We start from the raw sequence: 25838 nt of genomic DNA, 5'->3' as shown, positions 1-25838 counted from the left end.
TTTCTTTTTATTTTCTCCAGCCCACATGACACCTTTCCAGCTCCAAAGAAAAGGAAAAAGGAGCTGAAAGTCCAGGTCACACAACTCAACAAGAGAGTTCCGTGATTGTAACCTGGACATGAAAACCTGACTTCAAATTGTTCCAAAAGAAGAGCCCAGACAACAGGGCACACACTCAGGAGGTGCACGGCCATCGGCTGCCTCCTCCATGTCCTGATCCCACCACTCAGAGGCAGGGTGGTGACTGGGGCGAAGCCAAAAGCACACCCAGAATTTCACCTTGGTCTTTCCCAAGTAACTGTTCTCAGTCCCACCACTTTCTTAACGTGAACAACAGGATATAAAAAACATAGGTGTCTCCCCATAAAATGTTTAAATCATTTATTTCGGGGGGGGAAGGTAGAAAAGATAAAACTGGTTAGGGCTGACCTAAAGATATTGCTGGCTGATTACAAAATAACTCTGATTTTTACCACTAAAAAATATACATTTAACACAAACTGGAAGCGAGGAGTGAAGAGACTGTGATGCTCGGCCTGAAGGACGGAGGCCCCCCGGGCTGCCATTGGACCCACCACCGGACCCTCCCAACAAGAGTTCCTGTCTCGCAAGGCTTGAGACTAGACAGACTTATTCCTCTGCATCTTTCTAGCGACTGGCAGAATCTTGATTCCAGTATACGTAAATTGGAGTTCATTTTTATTGAGAATAATATTTAATATAAGAAACTGGCAAATGGGGAATAGAAAAGGGAGGTAGAGTAGAAGGCACAGCAGGAAAGAGGCTGTGCAATAAAAATCTGGAAAAGATGAAGAAAGCCGAGGGACAGTCTCATCTCCAGAAAGCCTGCAGGCCGGCAGGAAGTAGTTAAGTAATTGGACAGTTCCTCAATTTAACTTCTAATATGGAACTACTCTGGGGGCAGGAGGAGCTGAGAGCTACACTAAAGGGCTGACAGAATGATTGGCGGTATGGAGCTGTCATTCAAAGGGCCTCTACACATCACTGAGCACTGATGGTGAAGCATGAGAAGTACTTACTCAAATAGGCTAAATAAAGGTTACCCTAAGTGTTTTCCATCTCAGGATCCAAGAATACTATTGAGACCTTGGTGGGATCTGGGAGGAACCAGTGAATAACATTAAAAACCATAAAGCCACCTAATATTTGAATGGAGGAACCGATATGGAAAATGCCTCTATGGACATGCAAATAACCAACAAACCAAGATAAAGTCAAAAGTGTCTATTTAAAATTATTGAGATTGGCTGGGCGTGGCAGCTCACACCTGTAATCCCAGCACTTTGGGAGGCCAAGGCAGGCAGATGGTTCGAGACCAGCCTGGCCAACACAGTGAAACCCCATCTCTACTAAAAATATGAAAATTAGCTGGGTGTGGTGGCGGGTGCCTGTAATCCCAGCTACTTGAGAGGCTGAGACAGGATAATGGCTTGAACCCAGGAGGCAAAGGTTGCAGTGAGCCAAGATATCACCACTGCACTCCAGCCTGGGTGACGCAGTGAGATTCCATCTCAAAAAAAAAAAAAATATATATATATATATATATACACACACACACACACATACACACATGTATATAAAATAAAATTATTGAGATAGAAGATGCTAGAAAATTTTTAGCTAGTAAAAAGTGGCAAGCAAAATTAAATGTATCATATACTTTGTCATAAAAGTTTAGTATTTCTATAGCTTATATGTGTTAAAAATTACATTTTTATAATCCACTTATAATTCTAATACTACTTTCTCTAAAAAGTTTTGATTTGCCTACCATGGAGTTTTTGTGTTTTTTTGTTGTTTTTTGAGACGGAGTCTCGCTCTGTCGCCAGGCTGGAGTGCAGTGCAGTGGCGCGATCTTGGCTCACTGCAACCTCTGACTCCCTGGTTCAAGCAATTCTCCTGCCTCAGCTCCCTGAGTTGCTGGGATTACAGGCACACGCCACCACGCCCAGCTAATTTTTGTATTTTTAGTAAGATGGGATTTCACCATGTTGGCCAGGATGGTCTCAATCTCCTAACCTCAAGATCCGCCCACCTCAGCCTCCCAAAGTGCTGGGATTACAGGCGTGAACCACTGCACCCGACCATGGAGTTTTTTTTAAATCTTCAAGATGACAAGGTAGAATTAGATTTTGATACCTCTGAAGACCCTCATAAATAAACTCAGGATCAATCTCCAAAAATTGTCCTAAAGTCACACCATATATGACATTTTCCATAAACATGAGGAATGAAACTAGCAGAGCCATGTCCAAGCACTCTGTCTTCCACCAACCATGTGATTTGGAGAAAATCACTGAACATCTCTGAGTTTCAGTTTTCTCATCTTTCAAGGGCTAAAATAGCAGTTCTCAGTGTGATCAGGGAACCCCTGGAAGGTATTTAAACATTTTCATGGAGTTTCATGGAGTTTTGGAGTATTTCATAATAATACTAAGACATTATTGGTCTTTTTCAATCTAATTCTCTCAAGAGTATACAGTGGGGTTTTCCAGAGACAATGTGATGAAGCCACAATTATCTGAAAAGGCTATTAAAAGACTCTCCCTTTCCCAACTATATAGCTGTCTGGGGCCAAATTTTCTTCCAAATTTTAACCAAAACAGCATATCACAACAGATTGAATGGATAAGCAAACATGGGAATCCATGTGTCTTCTATAGAGGCAAATATTAAAGATATGCAAAAATACAAAACTATGGCACTCTTCTCATTAAATTTTTGTTTTGAAATAGTTATTTTTCATAAAAATGTTATTTATGTTAACATATAATAGGTTCATCGTTATTTTTAAGTGACTTAATTTTCTTTTATTTCTCAACTTTTATTTTTATTTTTTTTGAGACAGAGTGTTGCTCTGTTGCCCAGTCTGGAGTGCAGTGGCTCGATTTTGACTCACTGCAACCTCCACCTTCCAGGTTCAAGCAATTCTCCTGCCTCAGCCTCCCAAGGACCTAGGACTACAGGCATGCGCCACCACGCCCAGCTAATTTTTCTATTTTTAGTAGAGACGGGGTTTCACCATGTTGGCCAGGTTGGTCTTGAACTCTTGACCTCAAGTGATCCACCCGCCTCGGCCTCCCAGAGTGCTGGGATTACAGGCGTGAGCTACCATGCCCAGCCTCAATTTTAACTTCTAATATGGAAATACTGACAGAATTAACCCATATAAATAAAAGCTCTCTGGGGTCCTCAATAATTTTTACAGTATAATGAGGTCCTGAGACCAAAAATTTTGAGACCTGTTAGGAGAGGCTTCCCATCTCTAAAATTCCATGACTCAATAAATAATTTTATGAAATGTAGGTTGGCTCTTTTTGTCCCCTATCTTTTTATTTTGTTTTTGATCTTGAGTTGAACACATTCTTTGCATTTCTCCTTAACAGCTTAATATTAATACAAACTATAACAAAATGCAAATCATGCATTCCCACAATTCTCATTTTTCTCTATTTCCCTCCAGATGTATATATATTTCTACATACTTATGAACAGAATAGATATAAATATGTCATCTGTTTTTTCACTTAACATTCTATTAAACATTTTGTGTTGTACAAATTCTTCATTTCTAATCATTTTAACAGCTGCCTGATCCACTGAGCGAAACCACCATGATTTATTTATGCCTCCCTCTATAAAACACTGAGATGGCTTTTATATTGTATGCAGTCTCATATTTTTTCTTAGAAACAAGTGTTTCTGTTTGTTGCTCTTTGTTATTCTAATCTAGACTGACAACTATTACCCTATATGCCATTCTCACTTCCCTTCCTCCACCCTTGACTATCTCTTCCCATTTTTAAAAGGGGAGAGGAGTAACCCCTTAAAAATGAAAAATCCAGTATCAATAAAATAACGTGAGAAAGTAAAATAATTTAGCAACAGATCATCATTGCTACAGTCTCCAACTTCATCATTTCCAACAAAAACTCCTATTATGTGCAACATATAAATATTTACCCATTGCCTTATCATTTAAATAATGTATGACATTTAGTTAACTGTCTTGAAAGGGACACTTCTAAAGTTTTCAGGTTAAAACATTTTTATGCAAACTTCTGAGTATAGTTACAGAGATATGTTATCTGCAAGGGCAAACATACATTAATCAGAGTTACAGAGTTGTAACTGAAAGGGGCAGCCTTTCAATTATTTTCACACTGAATTTCCCCACATCACAGATTTATTTTGGAGTTTGAAAATAAGAGTAATTTATAATGACAAAATAATATAATGTTACTCTGCTTTTTATTAGAGATATTTTTATTTGTTATGGATAAAGATTAGAAAAACTTCAAATATTCTGAAATATTGTTTCTCTCATTGCAAAGATTATTTCCTTTGAGAAAAACATGGAATAATATTGATGAAAACAAGGAGGATGCAAGTACATTATGAAGTTTAAGCTTTCAATTAGAATTCAAACCAAAATTACTAATTTTCTCATGTCATACTTAACTTAAAATACTTCAGTTAAGCATAGGCAGCCGGGTGCGGTGGCTCACACCTATAATCCCAACACTGTGGGAGGCTGAGGCAGGCGGATCACTTGAGGTCAGGAGTTTGAAACCAGCTTGGCCAACATGGCGAAACTCCATCTCACTAAAAATACAAAAATTCGCCAGGTGCAGTGGTGGGCGCCTGTAATCCCAGCTACTCTGGAGGCTGAGGCAAGAGAATTGCTTGAACTCAGGAGGGGAAGGTTGCAGTGAGTCGAGACTGCGCCACTGCACCCCAGCCTGGGCGACAGAGCATGACTCCGTCTCAAAAAAAAAAATGTTTAAAAAATCATTCAATTAATCCAGGAAATAGTAAGTATTGATAGTTTTCCAGACACTGTCAGTCACTGGGGATGGAAAGCTGAAGGACAGCAAGGTCCCTCCCTTCAGGGCATAACTGAGCTGTAGGTAACATGTCATGGAAGTAGAGAAGAGGACACAATCCTAAGATGAAAGATTAAAAACATCAAAGAAGGAGGCACATTTTTGCTGGGATGTGGAATCTGAAGCCTTTTTTGGAGGAGAGACAGCAAGTCAGGGGTTACTGGCATTTCAGTGAGAACTAAGAATATAAACAAAGACAAAAAGTTTGACTGCTTTGACTCACTCAAAACAGGTTACTCAAAACAAGAGAAATGCAAATCAAAACTACACTGAGATAACATTTCTCACCCATCAGATTGGCAAAAATTCAAGTGTGGGAACACGTGCTGTTGGCAAGGCTGTGGAGAGACAGATGCTCTCACACAACACTGAGGGGGATGTAAACAGTGCAACCCCATGGCCCTGTGGCAATAGCTAAAAAGATCCCATGGTATGCTAAGGGTAGGAACAGGAGAGGGATTGGGTAGAGCGGGAGCAATCAGGAATGGCGGTGAAAAGACAGACTGTGGTTCGACTGCTGAGAGCCACGACGTCATGCTAAGAAGCTTATCCAGCAGGCAATGAGGAGTGAATCGAGTTTTTTATGAAAAATAAGGACATCAACAGAGCTGTATTGCAAAATGATGATTTAAACTCAAATTTGCTTATGATTAAAAGGAATAATAAAACCAATATCTGAGAAAGCACACTCCTCTTCCTTAGGCTGCCATTGAGCCACTGAATAAAGTGACGAGGAGACCAGGGTCCTTCGTTTTTTGGGTGATGAATTTTTCTGCTTTACTTGAATACTAGTTAGTCATACATAAAGCAGTAAGGCAGAGGGAACACTGGAAGTCCAGAATGGGACTGCACACTGGACTGTGCCACCAATGAACACCAAGAAGGACCTGGACCAACAGCCCCACACCCCACAGGCTGGGGAACTTCTTTCAGCTCATGAATCAACAGTGGGGAAGTCGGGGCGGGGGGGGTGTTTTCCTAGAGCATGTGGACAGCAAGTACTGCTAACAAAAATTCTTTTCTAAAAAGCAAACAATCTTGAAGCCACTTGTCGTTTCTATGTAAGGATTCATTTAGTAAGACACTCTCTCCTTCACAGGCCCAACTAGAAGAAAATCTCACTTCTAGGTCTCTACAATTTTGTTCAATCTAATTATGCTAGTGAGACAGGCCTCATTACTATGGAGACCTGATCATAATAAAACCCATTCTACACCCTGTATTTCATCCCATCTAAGATGCACTTATAAGATCACTTGTAAGATACACCATTATTTTTTTTCTACCCCTAAGAAAGAAAAGCACTCAGCCAATTTAACTAACTCAATGACTTAATTAACCATAATCCTTCGTGACATGTGAATTGGTCACACCAGCCTCTTGATGAACTGAAATTCCTTTCATCTATTCAGGGGAACTTGGCAGTTTGGTCTACCTTCAGATGCAATGCTTTAGTGTGACAAGAAATTATTTTGGTTATATCTCAGTAATAAAAAAATACAGCTTCATCTATTTGGGGATATCCTCTTTTTTAAATGAGGCTCTATAAAGCCTCATTTAAAAAAAAAAAAAAGGCTCTAAAAAGCACCTGGTTGTTGCTTTGCAAAATAATATGGACTTCCTCCAATGCTGAATATTTGTTTGACTAACATCCAGTATATTCCCCTCTATTCTATCCACACCTTTCTGCATTTATAACAACATTGTGTTTAATGCCAAATCACAGTATACTCTTCCGAGAACTTTTTTTTTTTTTTTGAGACGGAGTCTCCCTCTATTGCCAGGCTGGAGTGCAGTGGCATGATCTCGGCTCACTGCAACCTCTGACTGTCGGGTTCAAGCGATTCTCTGGCCTCAGCCTCCCAAGTAGCTGCGATTACAGGTGCACGCCACCATGCGCAGCTAATTTTTGTATTTTTAGTAGTGACGGGGGTTTCACCATGTTGGCCAGGATAGTCTCGATCTCTTGACCCTGTAATCCACCTGCCTCGGCCTCCCAAACTGCTGGGAATACAGGCGTGAGCCACTGTGCCTGGCCTCTGAGAACATTTTAAATGACAACACATGTAGTGCCAAAAGTGGATACAACTCAGTTGAAGTGACAACAAATGATCACCTATGATCAAGTTCACACGTGTGCAGGAAATGACAGCCCATCATAACCACTGCCTAACCAACTGCAATTGTGAGGTATCATTGGCTATATATCTCAACATCAGAAATATTAAGATATGAAAAAGTTTCTTCAAATCAATGAAACACTACTAATCCACACCAAAGTACACAGTAGCAAAGGGTTGCTAACGGAGATTATAAAATCTCCTTAATTAGAATACCTATGAAATAACAAATATAGATACACCTGCCAGGCAATGCTTGCCAAACTCTATTCAGTGTCCAGGAAAACAAAGTCAGAACATTCAAAAGACGTCTCACTTCGAAGTGAGGAGAAAAATCATTTCGCTACATAGCTGGAGAGAATATTTTGTCAAATGTAATCAGAGGACACCTCCAGGCATGAAATATTGTTGCTATTCTTAAAATTAACCAGCAATAGTATAATCCCATTTTTATACAATTGCCACTGCCTCCCTGAATCAAGGGAAATGTGGCATGGTGTCCAATAAAGTGTTATCAACAGTATCTCCTGCATACATTGATTGTAAGAATGTGTCTACTTTCCTATCTGCTCACGTCTCCTCCCTTTCTCTCCATTCTTTGCTTATTCAGATTTCTTTTTCTTTTCTCTTTTTTCTTTTTTTTTTTTTGAGATGGAGTCTCACTCTGTCGCCCAGGCTGGAGTGCTGTGGTGCCATCTCGGCTCACTGCGACCTCTGCCTCCTGGGTTCAAGCAATTCTCCTATCTCAGCCTCCTGAGTAGCTGGGACTACAGGCACCCGCCACCACGCCTGGCTAATTTTTGTATTTTTAGTAGAGACGAGGTTTCACCACGTTGGCCAGGCTGTCTTGAACTCCTGACCTCAGGTGATCCACCCACCTCGGCCTGCTGGGATTACAGGCGTGAGCCACCATGCCCAGCCTCAGGTTTCCTTTTCATAAAGATAGGCATCAAATTAAAAATTCCCTGCAAGGTGGGTTGAACTATTCAAACTAAAGTCAATATTGTTACAGGATTCCTGGGGTGATGCTTTTCCTTTGTGGCCAGTGGCACCTTTGCCCGAGTTTTGCTTGGGCCCACTGGACTCGTTCCCCCCACTCGGCCTGGCAGGCTGTACTCGGCTCACGCTACCAGCCTGGATCCCACGCCTACCAAGGGCGAGCCAGGTGCAGAGCAGTGAAGGGAGTGTGAAGGAGTGTGGGGTCTGGCCACTATGCACAGCCAGGCATGCCAGCTGCAGTGGGGCAGGCAGCTCCAGGCACCAGCACGGGCACTGGCTCTCTGTGAGGCTGCACTGGACCAGGCATATTGCAAGCTGCTTCCACAGCTGGCACCAGCGAACACGGTGGCACCCAGAACTTGGAAACGCCAGGAACCGCAGAGCCCCAAGGAGGGTATTACAGCCCTGGCTTGGGGAGCTCCTATGTCTGGGCTCCCCAGAGGGTACAGCTCTTTTCTCCTTCTTTTTTCTTCTTGTTGCCCACAACGTGGCAAGCAAGGGGCATATTTCAGCCCTGTTTGCGTTACAGCTCTTTTAGATCTGCCATTTTGTGGGTCCCAAGTTCTTGTCCCGTACCCAGGAAGATTGAGGTATGTGGACAAGTGGAGGGTAAGCAAGGCAAAGAGGAACTTTATTGAGCAATAGAACAATTCGGAGGAGACTCGCAGTGGGTAGCTCCTCTCCACAGCCAGGGTGTCCTGACAAGCGTTCAGCTCTCAGCATAGAGGAGACTCTGGAGTGGGTAGCTCCTCTCTGCAGCTGGTTGTCCTGACGTCTCTTCAGCTCTCAGCAGAGAGGAGACCCTGACAGGGTAGCTCCTCTCTGCAGCTGGTTGTCCCATTATCTCTTCAGCTCTCAGCAGAAAGGAGACTCTGGGGTGGGTAGCTCCTCTCCACAGCTGGTAGTCATTTGTTCAAGTCTGGCTAAGTTCAGGGCTTTTATGGGTCTTAAAGGGGAGGAAGTACATGCTGACTAGTCCATGGGTGGCCATGGGTGGGCTTGGAAAAAGCACCACAAGTTCCCACTCCAGTCCATGGGACTAGCAGCCTGACCCCCAGGCTTCAGGCCCTCCCTGGCTTGAAGGTGGGGCTTCACCAGGGACCCACACCCTTCCAACCAGGAGCCTGTCTGCCTCCTACTGCTGTTCATAGCACCCAGGTGTTCGTGCCAAGGGGCACCTGCAGGCCAGTGCCAAGCTGCCCTCAGGCCCCCGTGGCCTTCCTCCCATGCTCATCAGTGCCCAAAGTCCGGGGGTGCTGAGGTGGCAGGGGGCTGGCATGTCAGTGCTGTCCCGAGCGTGTGCACACCTGGCCAGGCTGCAACAGTGCCCGAGCTCGGCCTCAGCCTCGCTCTGACACTGGAGCAGGTGTTGGGAGCAGGGAGATGCCAGGCAGCGGGAGCAGACACCTCCAAGCCTGCAGGGGCAAGGGCAGCCTTACCAGGCACCTGACAGTGCAGAGATGCCTGGTCTGCAGCCATGGCTTGACCGGCTGCAGCTGAGCCCGGGGAAGGCAAAGCTCCCACCCTGCCAACTGAGAATAGGGTGGAGCTTCTGCCTGTTCCTGGCTCCCACCAGCTCTATGGAGCATGCAGCCCCAGCCATGCCTCCCCCAGTGCAGCCAGCATCGTGGCAGTGGCTGTCCTAGATGGGCCGCAGATGCCATTAATATGAAGACCTAATAAATAACAAATAGTGTCTCCTTTCTAAGGAGAAATATTGCACTTTCCAAAACTCAAAAGTCTGGAAATTTTGGGGAGAACTTTAAATACATTTACTGCTTATTTTAAACAACTTTTAAGCGTCGAAAGTCAGTTAGTTTGTAAACCCTGAAGAATGTTAATATATCCGGGCTACTCACCAAAGTATTAGTCTTGGGGTGCTATAACAATACTGTACTATGTTCAGACAATAATCACAATCACAAATTTGCAATGACAATTTTTCTATTATTAAAATTCTTTAAAATATATCAAAGTAGAGAGAATAGTATAATATGACCATCCTGGCCAGGTGCACTGGCTCACACCTATAATCCCAGCACTTTGGGTGGCTGAGGCAGGAGGATCACCTGAGATCAGGACGTCAAAATCAGCCTGGCCAACATGGTGAAACCCCATCTCTACTAAAAATACAAAAATTAGCCAGGCATGGTGGCAGACACCTGTAATCCCAGCTACTTGGGAGGCTGAGGCAGGAGAATCGCTTGAACTTGGGAGGCAGAGGTTGCAGTGAGCCGAGATTGAGCCAATGTACTCCAGCCTGGGTGACAGAGTGAGACTCCGTCTCAAAAAAAAAAAAAAATGCCTACCCAGCTTCAACAGTTCTTAACATATGACTAATTTGGTTTCATTTTTGCTTTTACTTTCCCTCCAACCTTCATTATTTTGGGGCAAACTCCAGACATACTATCTCTTAAATTAACTTTTCCCCAATTTTTTTTAATAAGGGACATCCAGGATGCTTCTGGTTTGGGGCTAGTATGAATATAGTTGATAACAGCACTCCTGAAAAGTCTTAAAACCTAGGATTAGGTTTTAATTTAATTGCTAGGTCATGCGGAGCTGTCAGATTAGTTTTATTAAGAAACCACCAGGGCTTCTTGCAGTTTGTTGAGAGTACTGGATGCTCCAAATATCTTTACCAATACTCGAAGTCAGTATTTAATTTTAGCTATCCTAATACATGGGTTCTGCTGAATTAGCTTATAAATGTATCTAATTTCTCTTGTGTTTTAAAAACCACTAAACTACATAATCCACAGACCTTATTTTGGGTTAGTTTCCCAGGCAAAAAAAAAAAAAAATGTGTTTTAAAAAAGAATTAAAACTATATTAAAATAAACCAATGTGTAATTCTCTTCATATCATTAAAAAAAGCATTTCTGCTGTAATGTGTTACATTAAGAAAGAAGCTGAAATTTCTTTACATCAAAATCCTATAATGGAAAGGTATACAGAGTACAACACTGTGGACTTAAAAATCAAAAGGTATATGAGGAAAACAGAGTTGGAACAACCACTAAAAATCTACATGGCTTTGTAAATAGAGGACAAACAAAATAATCAGCCAAACTAAATTCCCCCAGGCCCGTGCACTGGAATAACTGTCAGATGGTGTCTTTCAGCCTTCAATCCTGAGCCACTGATTTCCTTCTTCATGAGACGAGCATACAACTTCCAAAATAGATCGGTTGCATCAAAACTAGATATCGGATCCAGGGGAAAGCTTAATTCTGTCCATCGATCATGTGAGCACAGGAGGCAAAACGTCTTCACAGCCTCTTCACTCAGCTGCAGCTTCATCACAGCACTGCAGAAAGCGAAGCAGCTCATGGGTCCTTGAAACCAGTCACTTCTCTCCCTAAAGGAAGGTACTGCAGGATTTTCAGCTTCTTTCTTAAAATAGTCATACTTTCTCTTTAATTGTGATCGCTTTTTTGTTCAGCCCAGAACACCAAAATGCTGGGGAAAAGTGCATATGGAAAAACAATGCAATTTCTAATTTGCATCAACATTGTTTTCTATCTGATGACGTAAGAGCTGATTCTCATTAAGGAAACACATACTGAAGCAAAACAAACTCTATAAGAGAAGCCCATTTTCAAAAAGAAATGCAAAACTCATTGAATTTAACTCTTGCAGCATGAAACTTTGTCCAAGCTGTCTCACTTCTTGGTCAATATATCAGTATATTCTATGAGTGATTTCTATTTCCCCTGAGGGTTTTTTTTTTTTAACATTTTCATGGACTGAGATAAACTTCTCTTTTCCAAATTCGACATATACAAAAATGCAGATTGATTTTTTTTACAGGAATATGAATGAAGCAGGTAAAAAGTAATGATCAGGTTGTGAGTTCAAAGGCCTCACAATTATGTATGTCATAAGGTTAATTTGCAGAATCCTAGATAGCATTCTTAGAATTAACAACTGCACTTTTTAAAATTTCTTCAACATTTTAAACTGTTATTCCAACACCAGATTCTCATTGGAATACTCACATTGCAATTAAATTAAAGATCAGGTTTATACCCCACATAACTGTCATCCATTTCTCAATGTTCATCACTGATAGTTCTTTGTATAAATTCCCTTCCCTGTTCCAATACCATTTTGCTTAAGAGTCCCATTCCAGAACTTGATCCATTTTTAGCCTTACCTCCAGGAAGCATCTTGTGTGAAAAGCCATGTGTACACCACACACAAGATTACTCCAGAGTATTGTGTAGGCCACCACGGAAGGTGACGATACCTCCAAGGCAGCAGCAGGAGCAGCAGTGAGACGGGCTCCAGATAAAAAATGCAGGAGAGCTGTGACTTCATCATACTCATCTTCACTTACGTCCCCGAAGGGCACGTTAACACCTGAAGGATACTCTTGTACCAGGATTATGTTCAGACAACCTCACATCATTTGAAAATGCATATTCGAGGGGGAAAATGTGAACTATGTTTCATTAGAATAAATTGAAGCATGGAAATATTTTTAATATGCTAAAAGCTGATGCTGATTGCCATTTATGCTGAAAGAAAAAATAAATAGTGCATAGACGCAAATCTGCACAAAACCAATCAGGCAAAGTGTGCACAAATTTGGGAAGAATATCTCCTCAGATGTTACTAAAAATAATTCTCCATTATCAAGGGTGCCACCTTCAGTGCTAAAAAGGTGAATAACCTCTAAACAAACTAAATACTATTTGAAAGTCTGAATTCAAATAACCATGAATTCTTAACTTTAAATGTAAAAAAGTATGTATGTGGGGAGGGGCCATGTGTGTATGCATTTTTCATTCTTTTTTGAATCAGAGTACCACAGGTCACGAGGATCTAGCTTACAACATCCTTTCAGTTCTCAAACCTTTAGATGTGTTCCTTTTATAGTTCAGCTTTTTATCTTTAAATAATTTTCAGACTTACAAAAAGGTTCTAAGATTACCAAAAAATTCCCATTTTCCCTTAACCAAGATTCCTCAAATGTTAACACTGCAGAAAGATGCTCCTTTATCCTTAAATAGTTCAAATTTTTTACAAAACAGGACATGCTCTTAAATAATTACGTACAAATACCAAAATCAGGAAGTTAACATTCATTGACATAATACTATGATCCAGTCTATAAACTTTATTCAGATTTTTCCAATTGTCCCAATAACGTCCGTTATAGCAATAGAAAATCCTGGCTTGTGAGTTCATTCAGCTTTTCATGTCTCTTTAAACTCTTTTAACCTAGAACATTTCATCTTTTTTAATCTTTCATATTACTGACACTTTTAAAGCGTAAAGGTCAGTTAGGTTGTAGAAATTCCTTCGTTGGTGTTTGTCTGATGTTTCCTTGGGATGAGATTCAGGTTATGCTTTCTTGGCAGGAGTTACCATAGAAGTGATATTGAGTACTTCTCAATGCGTCCTATCAGGAGGCAGGCGATATCAGTTTATCCCTTTAGTGGTGATAGGGATTTTGACCACTTGGTAAAGTGATATCTGATCAGTTTCTCCACTGTAAAGTTACTATGTTCTTTTTGTAATTAATAAATATCTTATGGGGAGATACTTTTAGAATATGTCAATATCCTGTTTCCATTAATTTTTTACCTATTAGTTTTAGCAAAGCGTTTTTAAATTCCTTTACAGAACTTTCTAGGTAAGTTTAACATTAAGCTTCTTTTATCTAATCTCTACATTAACAAACGGACGCTGCAGCCAGTGTCTATCCTCTGGCTGAGGCATGGACACTGGCTGTAGCAACCATTTGTTAGGTGTAGACAGTTCTCTGAAGCATGGTTAAGATCTCAGAAACACACTCATTCCAGCCTCTCTGTCAAGACCACCAGAAGGAAATCAAATCCATCTTTTTCTAATATGAAAATGGTAGTGTACCCTTGAGGGATTTTATACTGGTGAGTGAGAGCTATACAGCATTCCCTGTCTCCAGCACTCAGGAAACAATGCAGTATTGTTACAGAGTTTTATATCAAAATTCCCTCATCTCATGGTTTCAAGAACTCATGTGAAAAAGTAACATATGTCCTGTAGCAGAAATGTACACACTTGTTCTTAAACATTTTTCTTTAAAATATTTCATTTTTTTCCGAAGACACCACCCCCCACCCTCAGTTCCCCCATAAGCGTTTTCAGGTGAATTTTTACCCCCCGTTTTTATTCATCCACTCCCCACCACCACCTTTAAAGCTTTTCTCCTCCCCTACTCAAGACCTTACTAGACTGGAAGCAATCTGGCGAAATCTGTTAGAAGGTGAAGGGAGGGAAGAGCGCTCTTCTAGCCCTAGATTCTATAAAACTGTCCTTACCTGCTGTGGAAAACAGGTGCGGACTGAGTGCTCTGTGTAACCAAAAGATGGCCCTTCAAAGACAGCTGTTGGGAGCTTCAGAACTTCCTTCAGAAACTGGTCAAACTTGCTAAATATCATTAAGCCATTGGAATCTGACATCTGGGAGAAAACATCTATGAGAACAAAACCAAATAAAGTCAAGCTATAAGGAAATATCAGCTTTTTATAAATGGCTCTATGTCATTTGTATACCAAACAAAAAGTATCATTAAAAAAGTATCATAAAATTTTTGTGACTTTTAGTTAATACTAAAACTATTCTCATCCTTATTAACACTGTGTGGCTACCCTGCAGATGAGGCCCCTCTCTTCCACTCACTTAATATTCTACCTAAACATCAAATAACCATTCATGTATGACTATCCTACTGTTTTTGAGTGTTTAAAACTAGATGATATATAACTTTTATTTATTTATACCTCACTTTGTTCCAAGAAGAATTTGCAGCAGTATATCTTTATCTCTTAGTATCTCCACATGTGTTTATATAAGACATATGCATGATTGAGTATATAAATACATTAGCATCTTGGTGATAGGGTATGAAAGAAATTGTATTATACTTGTATATTCTATACTGATGATGTAATGCATGCCTGTGAAAGAACACATCTGAAGGAGCCATAGAGCATATTTAAAATATTTATCTAATGAGTTCCAAAGCAGAATCAAAGTAACTCATCTAAACTTTTCTATTCCAAGACACTTTGATACTGTAAGACCCTATTTTTATATTAAGTTAGGTCAAGCAGATGAGAAAGAAGCTTCCAGTAATACTACTACAACTTTATCTGCTTGCAGGGAGTTCCCGTCTCCAATCATTCCTCTCTTCTCATCCACAGTTGGGGAGTAAAAGAAAACCAGAAGTCAAAAGCATTTGACGAAGAAATGTGACCTAGGCAGTTTTTCAATCTGTTGAACTTCCTTACAAACATTAGTAAGTCAAATATGTACAGAAAAATCATTTCCTGAGGAATTTTCAAACATAGCATTTTGAAGATTCATCCAGCCTGGGCAACATACTGAGACCTCATCCCTACAAAAGAAATTTAAAAATTAGCCAGGCATAGTGGTGTGCACCTGTAGTCCCAGCTACTTGGGAGGCTGGGGTGGGAGGATTGCTTGAGCCCAGGAGGTCAAAACTACAGTGAGCCGTGATGCCGTGATCACAACACTGCACTCCAGCCTGGGTGACAGAGTGAGACCTTGTCTCAAAAAAAAAAAAAAAAGAAAATTCATATTCTATATATTCACAGTGAAGAGGTATAGTAGAGATCTATACCTATTTAACAGACATATGTAATATACATATATGCATTACTTTTTGGGTTTAATTTTGGGGAATTTATACTGAAGCATCAGGAGAAAAAAAAATTTTAAATACACTAATTAAAGAAAGATAAAATGTTAGGTTATTGATCCACAGAGTAATTTTTAAGGCATTAGAAAAGATGAAATTACCAAAGGAACGTAAATCTTCAGTGTGTCCTCTCATGATAGCTGCTAGTTTACAGTTGATGGAAAAATATTAAATACCCATATGGGGGGAAAAATCCAGCAAGAGACTAAAAGATGGCCCTAGTAGAAAGTAAAATAAATTAATTAACAAATACATATTAAGTTTCTATTATGTGGTCCAAATGCAAGCACTCTGTTAGGTGTTTAGAAGCACAACAAAGAAATACGACAAATGGTCCTTATCCCCCAAGAAACTTTCAATGTACCTGGAAAAATAAGATACACATGAAACAAAGAAGAATTTGAGCTGACAACAGAAAAAATAGAGGCAAAAAGATACATGTTAAGCCCCACCATGTGCTAGGCACCACTTCAGTTAACTATGCTGAGTCTGCCAGTAGCCACATTATCCTCTTCTTCCTTAGTAACAGAACACTAATTTTATTTCGTGCAGGAATGTACCAACTAACAAGTTGCAAGTTCCCAGCAAGTAGTGGTCATGTGACTAAGTTCTAGCTAAAATGAGCTTGTAAGCAAAGGGTTGTAGGGGACTTCCAGAAGGCTAGGTAAACAAACCTAACTGAGCCAAAAAAGCAGGCCACTTTTTCCTTATTCCCTTCCTCCTTCTTCTATCTGGAGTGCAGCTACGATAGCTGGAGCTCCAGCTGCCATCTTGGACCATGTGGTAATCTCAATCTTGACATAGAAATCACTCTAGAATGGTAGAGAAAAAAAAAAGATAAAGTGTGAATCCCAGATGAACATGAAGTTACCATACTGGCCCTGGACTACCCAACTCTGGACTTCTTTTATGTGAGAGAAAATTAAACTTCAACTTTGTTTACGATACTATTATTCCGGGTTTTTGCTCTCATGCAACAAACTCTAATACTAAGCATTACTCTACTATTACAGCTTAGAAAGGTTAACTTGCTTAAGGTCAAAAAGTTAAGAGGCCAAATCAAGTTTAAAACTACACCTATCTGACTCCAAAATAAATACCATTACACCACACTCCTTCAAAATACAATTTAGAATAGATACAAAAACACATAAGCAGGAATTGTCAAGTTCTAAAAAAAGACATTTGGAAGCTAGGCCTTGAAAGAGAGGATCTGGAATGATGGGGTCAAAACAGGTTGAGGATAGGGACTGGGGGGCACTAAAGAAGAGGAGGATAAAAGTCTCTATGACAGGAGCGTGCAGCGTCTATCTCTTACTGGTGATAAGCAGGAAATAAGGCATTGAAGAAAAAATTCTGTGACAGCCAATTTACAGCGAGAAAAAAAGAAATATAAAGACTGAATAGGAACAGTATTTCTGTTATAAAAGAAAACGATGAAAGAGGGAAGTAATCTGGATTTAGCTTAAAAACTTTTAAGTAGAGATCAAATTTTTAGAAAGCTAGGTTTCAAGGCGATTAGACTGTTAATGACCGGCACACAATGAATAAAACAAAAAGAATGGAATTGGAGACACCAGCTAGGAAACCTTGTAAACAATGCACAAAGGAGGTGGGGGGAGCCTGGATTACAGCAGTGACAGTGTGTGCGGGGACAGGCGAGGCCAAGTCCAAGTCATTTCAATGCAAGGAACTGCAGTTGATGGCAAACTAGATTACAGAATAAAGGAAGTTTAAAAGTTAGGATTATTTTAAGTTTCTAGTTTGGGGAAATGCTGACAAATCCTGATTGACATAAGCAAATCGAAGATATTACACTTAGCTTTGAACATAACTGTTTGAACTAACTAGCAATTTTTTTTTTTTTGAGACAGGGTCTCGCTCTGTTGCCCAGGCTGGAGTGCAGTGGTGTGATCTTGGCTCACTGCAAGCTCCACCTCCTGGGTTCACGCCATTCTCCTGCCTCAGCCTCCTGAGTAGCTGGGACTACAGGCACCTGCCACCACGCCCAGCTAATTTTTTGTATTTTTAGTAGAGACGGGGTTTCACCGTGTTAGCCAGGATGGTCGCAATCTCCTGACCTTGTGATCCGCCCGCCTCGGCCTCCCAAAGTGCTGGGATTACAAGTGTGAGCCACAGCGTCTGGCCCAAACTAGCAAATTTTTAAGTGGAACTACCCTGCAGACAGTTAGAAACAATATTTGACCACAGTTCTAGACTGCAGATAGAGAACTTTGAAAATGTTACCAATGATATGAATAAATGATGCTCTTCAAAGGAGGGAAGAACATAAATGATTTAACCTTTAAATAGCTGGCTGCTGGTCAGGCGTGGTGGCTCACACCTGTAATCCCAGAACTTTGGGAGGCCCAGGCAGAGGAGAATTGCTTGAGCCCAGGAGTTCAAGGCCAGCCTGGGCAAGATAACAGGACATTGTCTCTACAAAAAATAAAAAAATTAGCTAGGCATGGTGGCAGGTGCCTGTACTCCCAACTACTCGGGAGACTGAAGGGGGAGGACCGCTTGAGTGCAGAAGTTGGAGGCTGCAGTGAGCTCTGATCATACCACTACACTCCAGCCTGGGTAACAGAGCAAGACCCTATCTCAAAAATAAATAAATAGCTGGCTGCTAGTCTTACAAGGAGGAAAATAATCATTCACTGAATCTGAATGAAAACAAAGGGTCAACATGGGAGGTGGCAGATACTGCCAGGTGCCTCAATACCTTCTTCCCCTTCTCGCTCACTAGCTGAGCCCGACTGCTGGGAATGACTATGTGCCACTTAACAAATGACTTCTCACTCTCCTTTGCACATTGCAGTGCTGGAGTAGATTTCTGGAAAACCCTTTGCTTTCCTAATAGAGGCACCTCTTTCTTCCTTCTGCCTGGAGTAAGTACAGAGGCCTGGGATACGGCAAACATCTTTCGATCCTAAGGATGAAGGCCATATGGCAGAAGAAAGATGGGAAGAAGTGAAGTCTGTGATGACAGCCATAAGTCAGGGTACCAACTTTGAACTTATCAGCGTTTGGACTTATTTTTACATGAGAAAAATAAATCCCAATCTGCTTAAGCCACTGTCAGTCAAGTTTTCTATCACCAGTCTGTGTATTCATAACTAATTAACTAATGAGTAATTAACCTGTGGCCACTAGTGGCAGAAATATTCAGGACCAGTGACTTTAGCTTTCAAGTACATGAATATATATATATGCATAGCTTCACAATCACAAAAATGTGTATGTATACACCCACACCACCGAATCTATACCTAACCCATTCAGAGTAATAAAAAGGAGTGACTGGATAGTAAAATGACTAACCACTCCCACAAAAAAGTATTATTTCAGTTATACTTAGTTACTATGTCATATGAATAGATTCAAAGTAATAAAAAATTTGTTATTCATAAGAAACTATAACAGGCCTATATTACAATAAGAGAAGTGGAAACATGTCTATTTGTTTTAATGAGACATACTGCTAGACCCCAAAACTGAAGGCACAGTGAAGTAATTCATTACTTCTTGAGTTATTGGTTTAAAACAATTTTTTAATGAATAGGCTTTTATCTGTAAGAAAAACAATTTAAAAATGATTGCTAATTCTTAAATCTTAAATGAAGTTTAACAATCAACCTAAGTTACTGTTATTTACCTATGTACATATAAAAAGATCTTATCAAAGAAGTGAATAAAATAATAAAATTTAATGAAAATATTTAAAAAATTAAACTAGTACTCTAATTAAATAAAGCCCTAAACCCTCCTGGTATTAAGGGACTAAATTACTTCCCACATCCCCAGTTAATTTCTCGAGTAATTCTCTATTTTTACACCTCTGAAAGTATGCTAATTCCCTAACAGTTATTTCCAGCTAAAAAGGAAGCTTTCTCCCTTGTGAAAAACCCACAATCAAGCCCTTAAACGTACATGGGTATGCAATTTTTAAAATATTCTATAATATCTTTTGTGTAATAAGCAAAAAAAATGCTACTGAGCCACCATCATCACGTATGTTTTGATTTTTTCCTGGTGATAATGACCCTGGTTTTACTGGCTGGATCTATCCATCTATTTCAACTCCCCTTTCAACCCCACACGACTAGCCACCTATTTTTTTTTTTTTTTTGCAGATGATAGGGCTGTTTAGACTGAAGAAATGAGTCTATAAACAGAAAGCCATTCTCTTTTACATGTTTGCTTTCCCTGGCAAATGACTCTCATCGCCTGTCATCTTTCTACCAGCTCAGCAACCTAACCCACAAAACCATGCACACACATCTGTATGTTGATAAATACCTAAACACAACTAGGCCCGAGTGCATACTGTAGTTCGAACCTCATTAATATGCCACTGGCCGGGTGCGGTAGCTCATGCCTGTAATTCCAACACTTTGGGAGGCCAAGGCAGGCGGATCACCTGAGGTCAGGAGTTCAAGACCAGCCTGTCCAACATGGGGAAACCCGGTCTCTACTAAAAATACAAAAATTAGTCGGGCATCGTGGCACACGCCTGTAGTCCCAGCTACTTGGGAAGCTGAGGCAGAAGAATCACTTGAACCCGGGAGGTGGAAGCTGCAGTGAGCCAAGATCACACCACTGCACTCCAGCCTGGGCAACAGAGCAAGACTCCATCTCAAAAACAAACAAAAAAGAAACTCATTAACATGCCACATCATTAAGCTGCAATGAGGCTGGAGGGTGGGAGTCTGCATGCCTTGGGCTTCTGGTGTTGACTCAGCCAGGAACTACCTGAGACAAGGCTCCAGACCTCCTTGGTTTTTGTTTTCCTTTTTCTTCTTTTTTTCCCCTTATTCATAAAATACACATTTAAGGCTTATCTCTTACTTCCTTCCATTTCTAAAACATTTTGGTTATTTGAAAAATGTAAATCTAGCCATCACTCATTCAGATTAAACAGTCACTTCCATCTACTGAGGAGAAGGGATGGTTAACAGAAACCAGTGAGGATAATTATGCAGCCATGGGTGGTTAAAAAACTACAGCAGAGGAGTCTAAAATCTGAACAGGTGAAACTGTTTAACTGTAACTTCAAAGGGAGGGCCTTCTACAGTCTGCTAATGAAACATGAAGGAAGCAAACAGTTGAAACATCAGTAGGAATAGTCAATTCTGACCAAAACAGAATCTCAGGTCATCTTTTCTCTGACTGTTGATAGTGTGGTCTATCAAAAACATGCAAAAAGATAAATAATATAAATTATTATTATAAAACCATTGTGTTAGAACCCAGAGAAAAACCCCTGTTACTATTTTGGTATATTTCTTATTTTCTATGTGCATAGCAAATTTTTGTTTAAAACTACATTACACTTATGCATTTTGATCTAAAACCTATTTCTAAAGGCATTATATTCAATCATGTGGGTGTCCCAAAACTTAACTGAGTTCTCACTTTTGGACACTAAAGATGTTTCAAGTTTTCATATAAGTGTTGCAATATACAAAAAACTTGGGGTACACTTCTGATTAATTCCTTAGGATAAACTCAAGAAGTAGACTGAGTGAATGAATATGAATCTTTTTAAAGCCTTCCTGATACATACTGTTAAACTGCCCTTCAAAACAGTAGCACCAGCTTTTTAATGAATTTTAAAATAAATTTATGAATCTTTTGCTCCTTTTAGTGCAACCAGAGGCAATTTGAATAAGCAGACTAAATTTCTTCGAAAACAAATAGCAGAATTAAAGTAAATAAATTGCACAGTCAAATTAATTGATAATTAAGCATGTTTTAATACATAATGGGCTTTACAGTCTACAAATTTTGTTTCCTTGAGTTATATTTTGGGTTTCTGACATTACTGAATTTTGATTGTGCTTTTAATTAAAGTCCATATTCCGATTATAAATCATTGGTATTTAGAATCCTGATAAAAGTTACCTCTGAATCTAGGACATAGTCTCTAATGGCCACAACAGTGAACCATCTCTGTAAATGAATGCTACCTAGAGACAGAAACTCTCTTAAGACAAATCTGAAAAACCTAAGAAACGTTTTAAACTAAAAGTACAAATACTTGTTCAGTCATTCAAATGCTATCTTGATACTAAAACCAAAAACCCCATGTCAAATAAAAAAGGTAGAGAGGAGAAAATCATAGGGAAAATTCTAAGAAAGTAAAAAGCAGGAAGATCAAAGCGGAAAAAAAAAAGTAGAAATGCCAGAACATTCCATAAATGAGAAAACTTAATATAACAGGAGCATTAATAGAGGTAACAACAGAGAGTCCAGTCAGTAGGAGGTTCGAGCAAACAAGAAGAACCAAAACAATGGAATAATTAGGTATGAGAAAGTGAATAAGCAATCAAAGATCATTTGCTGTTACAATACAGTGTTATTTCTCCCTTTCGGCTGCACAATTATCCAGCCACCTCAACTAAGTAGGACATTGCTGAGAACTAGAAAACAAGGAGGGAAAGGTTCTGAAAATAGCCAAAGCTAACAATCATACTACACAAGCTCAAGTGCTTCTCTCATAACAATCACTTTAAATCCTTATTTTAAATAGAATGCTAAGAGGTTTGGTTATGACTTCTCTGTCCGTAGCATATTAAAAGTAGTAAGTCAGAAGCAAGGAGAGATTTCCAGAAGGTGGAGCACCGAAAATACATACCACCATATTTGCCAGTGATAAAGGACATACACAAACCACTACCGCCACCACCACCACCACCACCAACAAAAAACTCAAGAACTGAAAAAGCACAATAGCCTCAAAATAGGAGGAGGAGGAGGAATAGACAAACCAAGCTTTACAATTAGCCCTAAATCCTAAATGCATCAGAAAATGGCATCCTTAAGAGATGAAAATGTTAAAAGTATAATCAGTGAGTTCTGGTTTCTTTCTTTTCTTTTCTCTCTCCCCCTTCTTTCTGTCTCTCTCTCTCTTTCTTTCTTTCTTGAGACAGAGTCTCACTCCATCACCCAGGCTGCAGTGCAGTGGCATGACCATAGCTCACTGCAGCCACGAACTTCTAGGCTCAAGTGATCCTCCTGGCTCAGCCTCCCGAGGAGCTGGGACCTCAGGTATGTACCGCCATGCCAAAGTAACTTTTTAAATTACCTTTATTTTTATTTATTTATTTATTTATTTATTTTGAGACAGAGTCTCCCTCCGTCAGCCAGGCTAGAGTGCAGTGGCATGATCTTGGCTCACTACAACCTCCATCTCCTGGGCTCGAGCAATTCTCCTGCCTCAGCCTCCCGAGTAGCTGGGATTACAGGCATGTGCCATCATGCCCGGCTTATTTTTGTATTTTTAGTAGAGACAAGGTTTCACCATGTTGGCCAGGCTGGTCTCAAACTCCTGACCTCAGGTGATCCGCCCCAACCTCCCAAAGTGCTGGGATTACAGGAATGAGCCACTGCACCCAGCCAAGTTCTGTTTAAAAAGGAAGGGGCAGGCCACATTTTAAAGTGTTTTCCACCTTGGAAGATTAAAAAGTAGAGACAGGCTTCCCTACCCAAGTATTTTACTTACGTTGAACATCTCAAGCCCAAGCCAAGATAATTACAGTACAACAAAAATAATGAAACAGACCTACAAATGGCAGAGAAACTATAATTTTTAGAAAGGAAAAGATAAGCCACACTTGAAATCTACTTGAATCAGATAAACACAGTGATTGGTAACTCAGCACAGTCTGTATCACAGCCATCCAAACACTATTGCAATGACTTGGGGTCCTGAGCATGCTGACATTGTCACCTTTGGCTTGGCCCGTGGGCTTTTGCACCACTTCAATCTTGGTCACTTTGTGTTCCTCCAAAAAGTTCAGAAGCCACATCAAAAAAACTGCTATCACCTGGATCCCTTCCAAACCGAGAACTAGAATTTGCGCCTTTTCACTAACAGTTATAACACAGAACTGGAGTAATTTTAGTATTCAATCAACAATTTACATTTGACAAAATTTTAAGTATTTACCATGTGCCAGGTGAGCTGGCTCTATGTAAGTATAGTAGACTTTAAAGAAACTTGAAGATTCCAGAGTCATCTAGAATACAGTTAATTTTCTGCTAATGTATTTTTCTACTACTGTATTTTTCAACCTGTCTCCCCAATATTAATAAAGATGGTATATATATTCTTTATCTGGTATCAGCATCATTAAAAATTAGACAAGATTACAAATTTTCTTTGTGTTTGAATGAAATATACTTTCATACATATTATATTATCTTCCTCAGAAAAACATCATTTTTATATTTTACAAAAATATAAAAGGAATGTCAGCCCAAAGAATATTTTGGGATATACCATGTGAAAAACCTCAGAAGAATATTTAAATAAAACCATAATTTTTATTACCAAAAACATGTTCTACATTGCAGCTAATTTTGAAATGAAGATAAACTGGGTAACAGTTGACCAAATACATTAAGATCTTTCTTTGGAATATCTAAATCTGTATCTAATGGGCCATCTAGCTTTCCAACTTTCAGTGTCATGGTAAAGTAAGAAAAAGCACAAAAAACAAATACACCTATGAAGTAATCTTGCCGAAAAACTTGTATTAATACTTGAATCTGATCAAGCCTCTGTACCTTTCAACTAAAAAAAAAAAAAAAAAAAGTAGGGCACGGAGGAACATCGCAAGGACGCAGTCATCCAAATCCGGGCTCACAGGGTACCACACTACCACACTACCTCATTAAGACTTCCCCTGAAAGCTGACATCCAGTTTCCTACTCTGTGGCTACTGCTTTATGGCACTCTGAACACTGTACTGAAATTACACGTGTGTCTCCTGCTACAGCACTAGCACAGGGGAGCACGATCACATAGCTCAGAACAGGGCTCTGATGTCTGAGTTAAAACTCCAGCTTTGCCCCCTTGGTTAACTCATTGATAAAATGAAGAAAATAGCACCTGCTGCTCAAAGGAATTTTAAGGATTCCATGAGAAAATACATGTAAAGCACCTAGCACAATTCTTGGCATATCTTAGGGAGTTAGTAACTAATAACTGAATATATAAAAACCATAAGCAGCAAAATTAAACAGTTGTGAATTTCATCTCTTGATTTCATCTAATCACCTTCTTATAGTATCTAATGAATGGTAAAATGCCAAAATGACTAATGGTTAAAAAAAAATTAGCAAAGATAACAGGAATTTTTTTAAAAAACAGGTCATCAGCTTCTAAATAACTGCGGCTGACTCTAGAGTAGTAAGGAATAATATAATCACAGCAAACATCACCTGATGAAGAATGGAGTTATTAAGAGCTAAACCAGACCAAACTTGGTAAAAGTAATCAAATTTACTTTAACTAAAAGTTCTCAATGTAATCATTTTCAAGCATAATTTTAATAATGTGGAAAACATTTCTAAAATAAGTTTTTAAATGTCAGCATTATGATTCTGAGTCTTTTCAGTTTTCTCACTAAAAAGCACCAACAATAAATTAACCAACTTTTCCATCTGAACAGTAGGTGGCATAACTCACCTACTGTGAGCCAGCTGCTGCAGAGTGAGTGATACGGTAATTTTTTTAAAAGCTCAATATAACATCATTCAAAATTCTGACAATATTCATTTAAAAGTCCTAATTTGAAAATAGCATTTTTCAAATAATATGAAAATACTTACATCTCAATTTGTCCAGCATTTTTCCACCACACATGGTTGCTAACATAGCTTTAACTGAAAATACCGTCAACTTGCCTCGGCCCTCACTGCAAAATAAATTATATTAAAAATAATTGCTATCTGAAACCACAAAAGGAGTCAAATGTATCACTAAATACTGAGCAACCAGTATGTTGATTTCTGACCTCGTCTGTTACAATTTTACCACATTTAGAAACCCTGGATTTTTTTTTTTTTTTCATTGGTAGAATTAAGACTTCACCTATGCTAGGTGAAGAATGCTAAAGCTAGCCCGAATTTTCTGGAAGTTTCAGAAACATTCTATGTAATTTCTATTGGCTATGTAGCAGAGGTCAAATGGATGAACCTGAAGTGAATTTCCTATTAATTAAACCCATTAAATCCACAGCTGCAGTTCTTAAGTATTCAAAACTGAGGGGCCACCTGGTTTGAATATAATTCAGAAACATAACCTTA

General features: G+C 39.6%; 1 protein-coding gene across 17 annotated transcripts in view; it reads right to left on the bottom strand.

Annotated features, from left to right (window-relative positions):
* The window catches only part of DTNB (dystrobrevin beta), a 295200-nt gene that overhangs the window by 205493 nt on the left and 63869 nt on the right, over positions 1 to 25838 (bottom strand). For all 17 annotated transcript variants that reach the window (XM_063648879.1, XM_054474817.2, XM_054474818.2 and 14 more), the window contains exons 5-6: positions 25362 to 25447; positions 14338 to 14492 (exon numbers count right to left, since the gene is read on the bottom strand). In XM_063648879.1, coding sequence (XP_063504949.1) covers positions 14338 to 14492; positions 25362 to 25447 — 241 coding nt within the window. The remainder of the gene's footprint in view (positions 1 to 14337; positions 14493 to 25361; positions 25448 to 25838) is intronic.

This window comes from Pongo pygmaeus, chromosome 12 (assembly GCF_028885625.2).
Source record: "Pongo pygmaeus isolate AG05252 chromosome 12, NHGRI_mPonPyg2-v2.0_pri, whole genome shotgun sequence".
NCBI classification, from domain to species: Eukaryota; Metazoa; Chordata; class Mammalia; order Primates; family Hominidae; genus Pongo; species Pongo pygmaeus.
The sequence above is the reverse complement of the archived record's forward strand: the minus strand, read 5'-3'. Positions and strand labels throughout refer to the sequence as shown.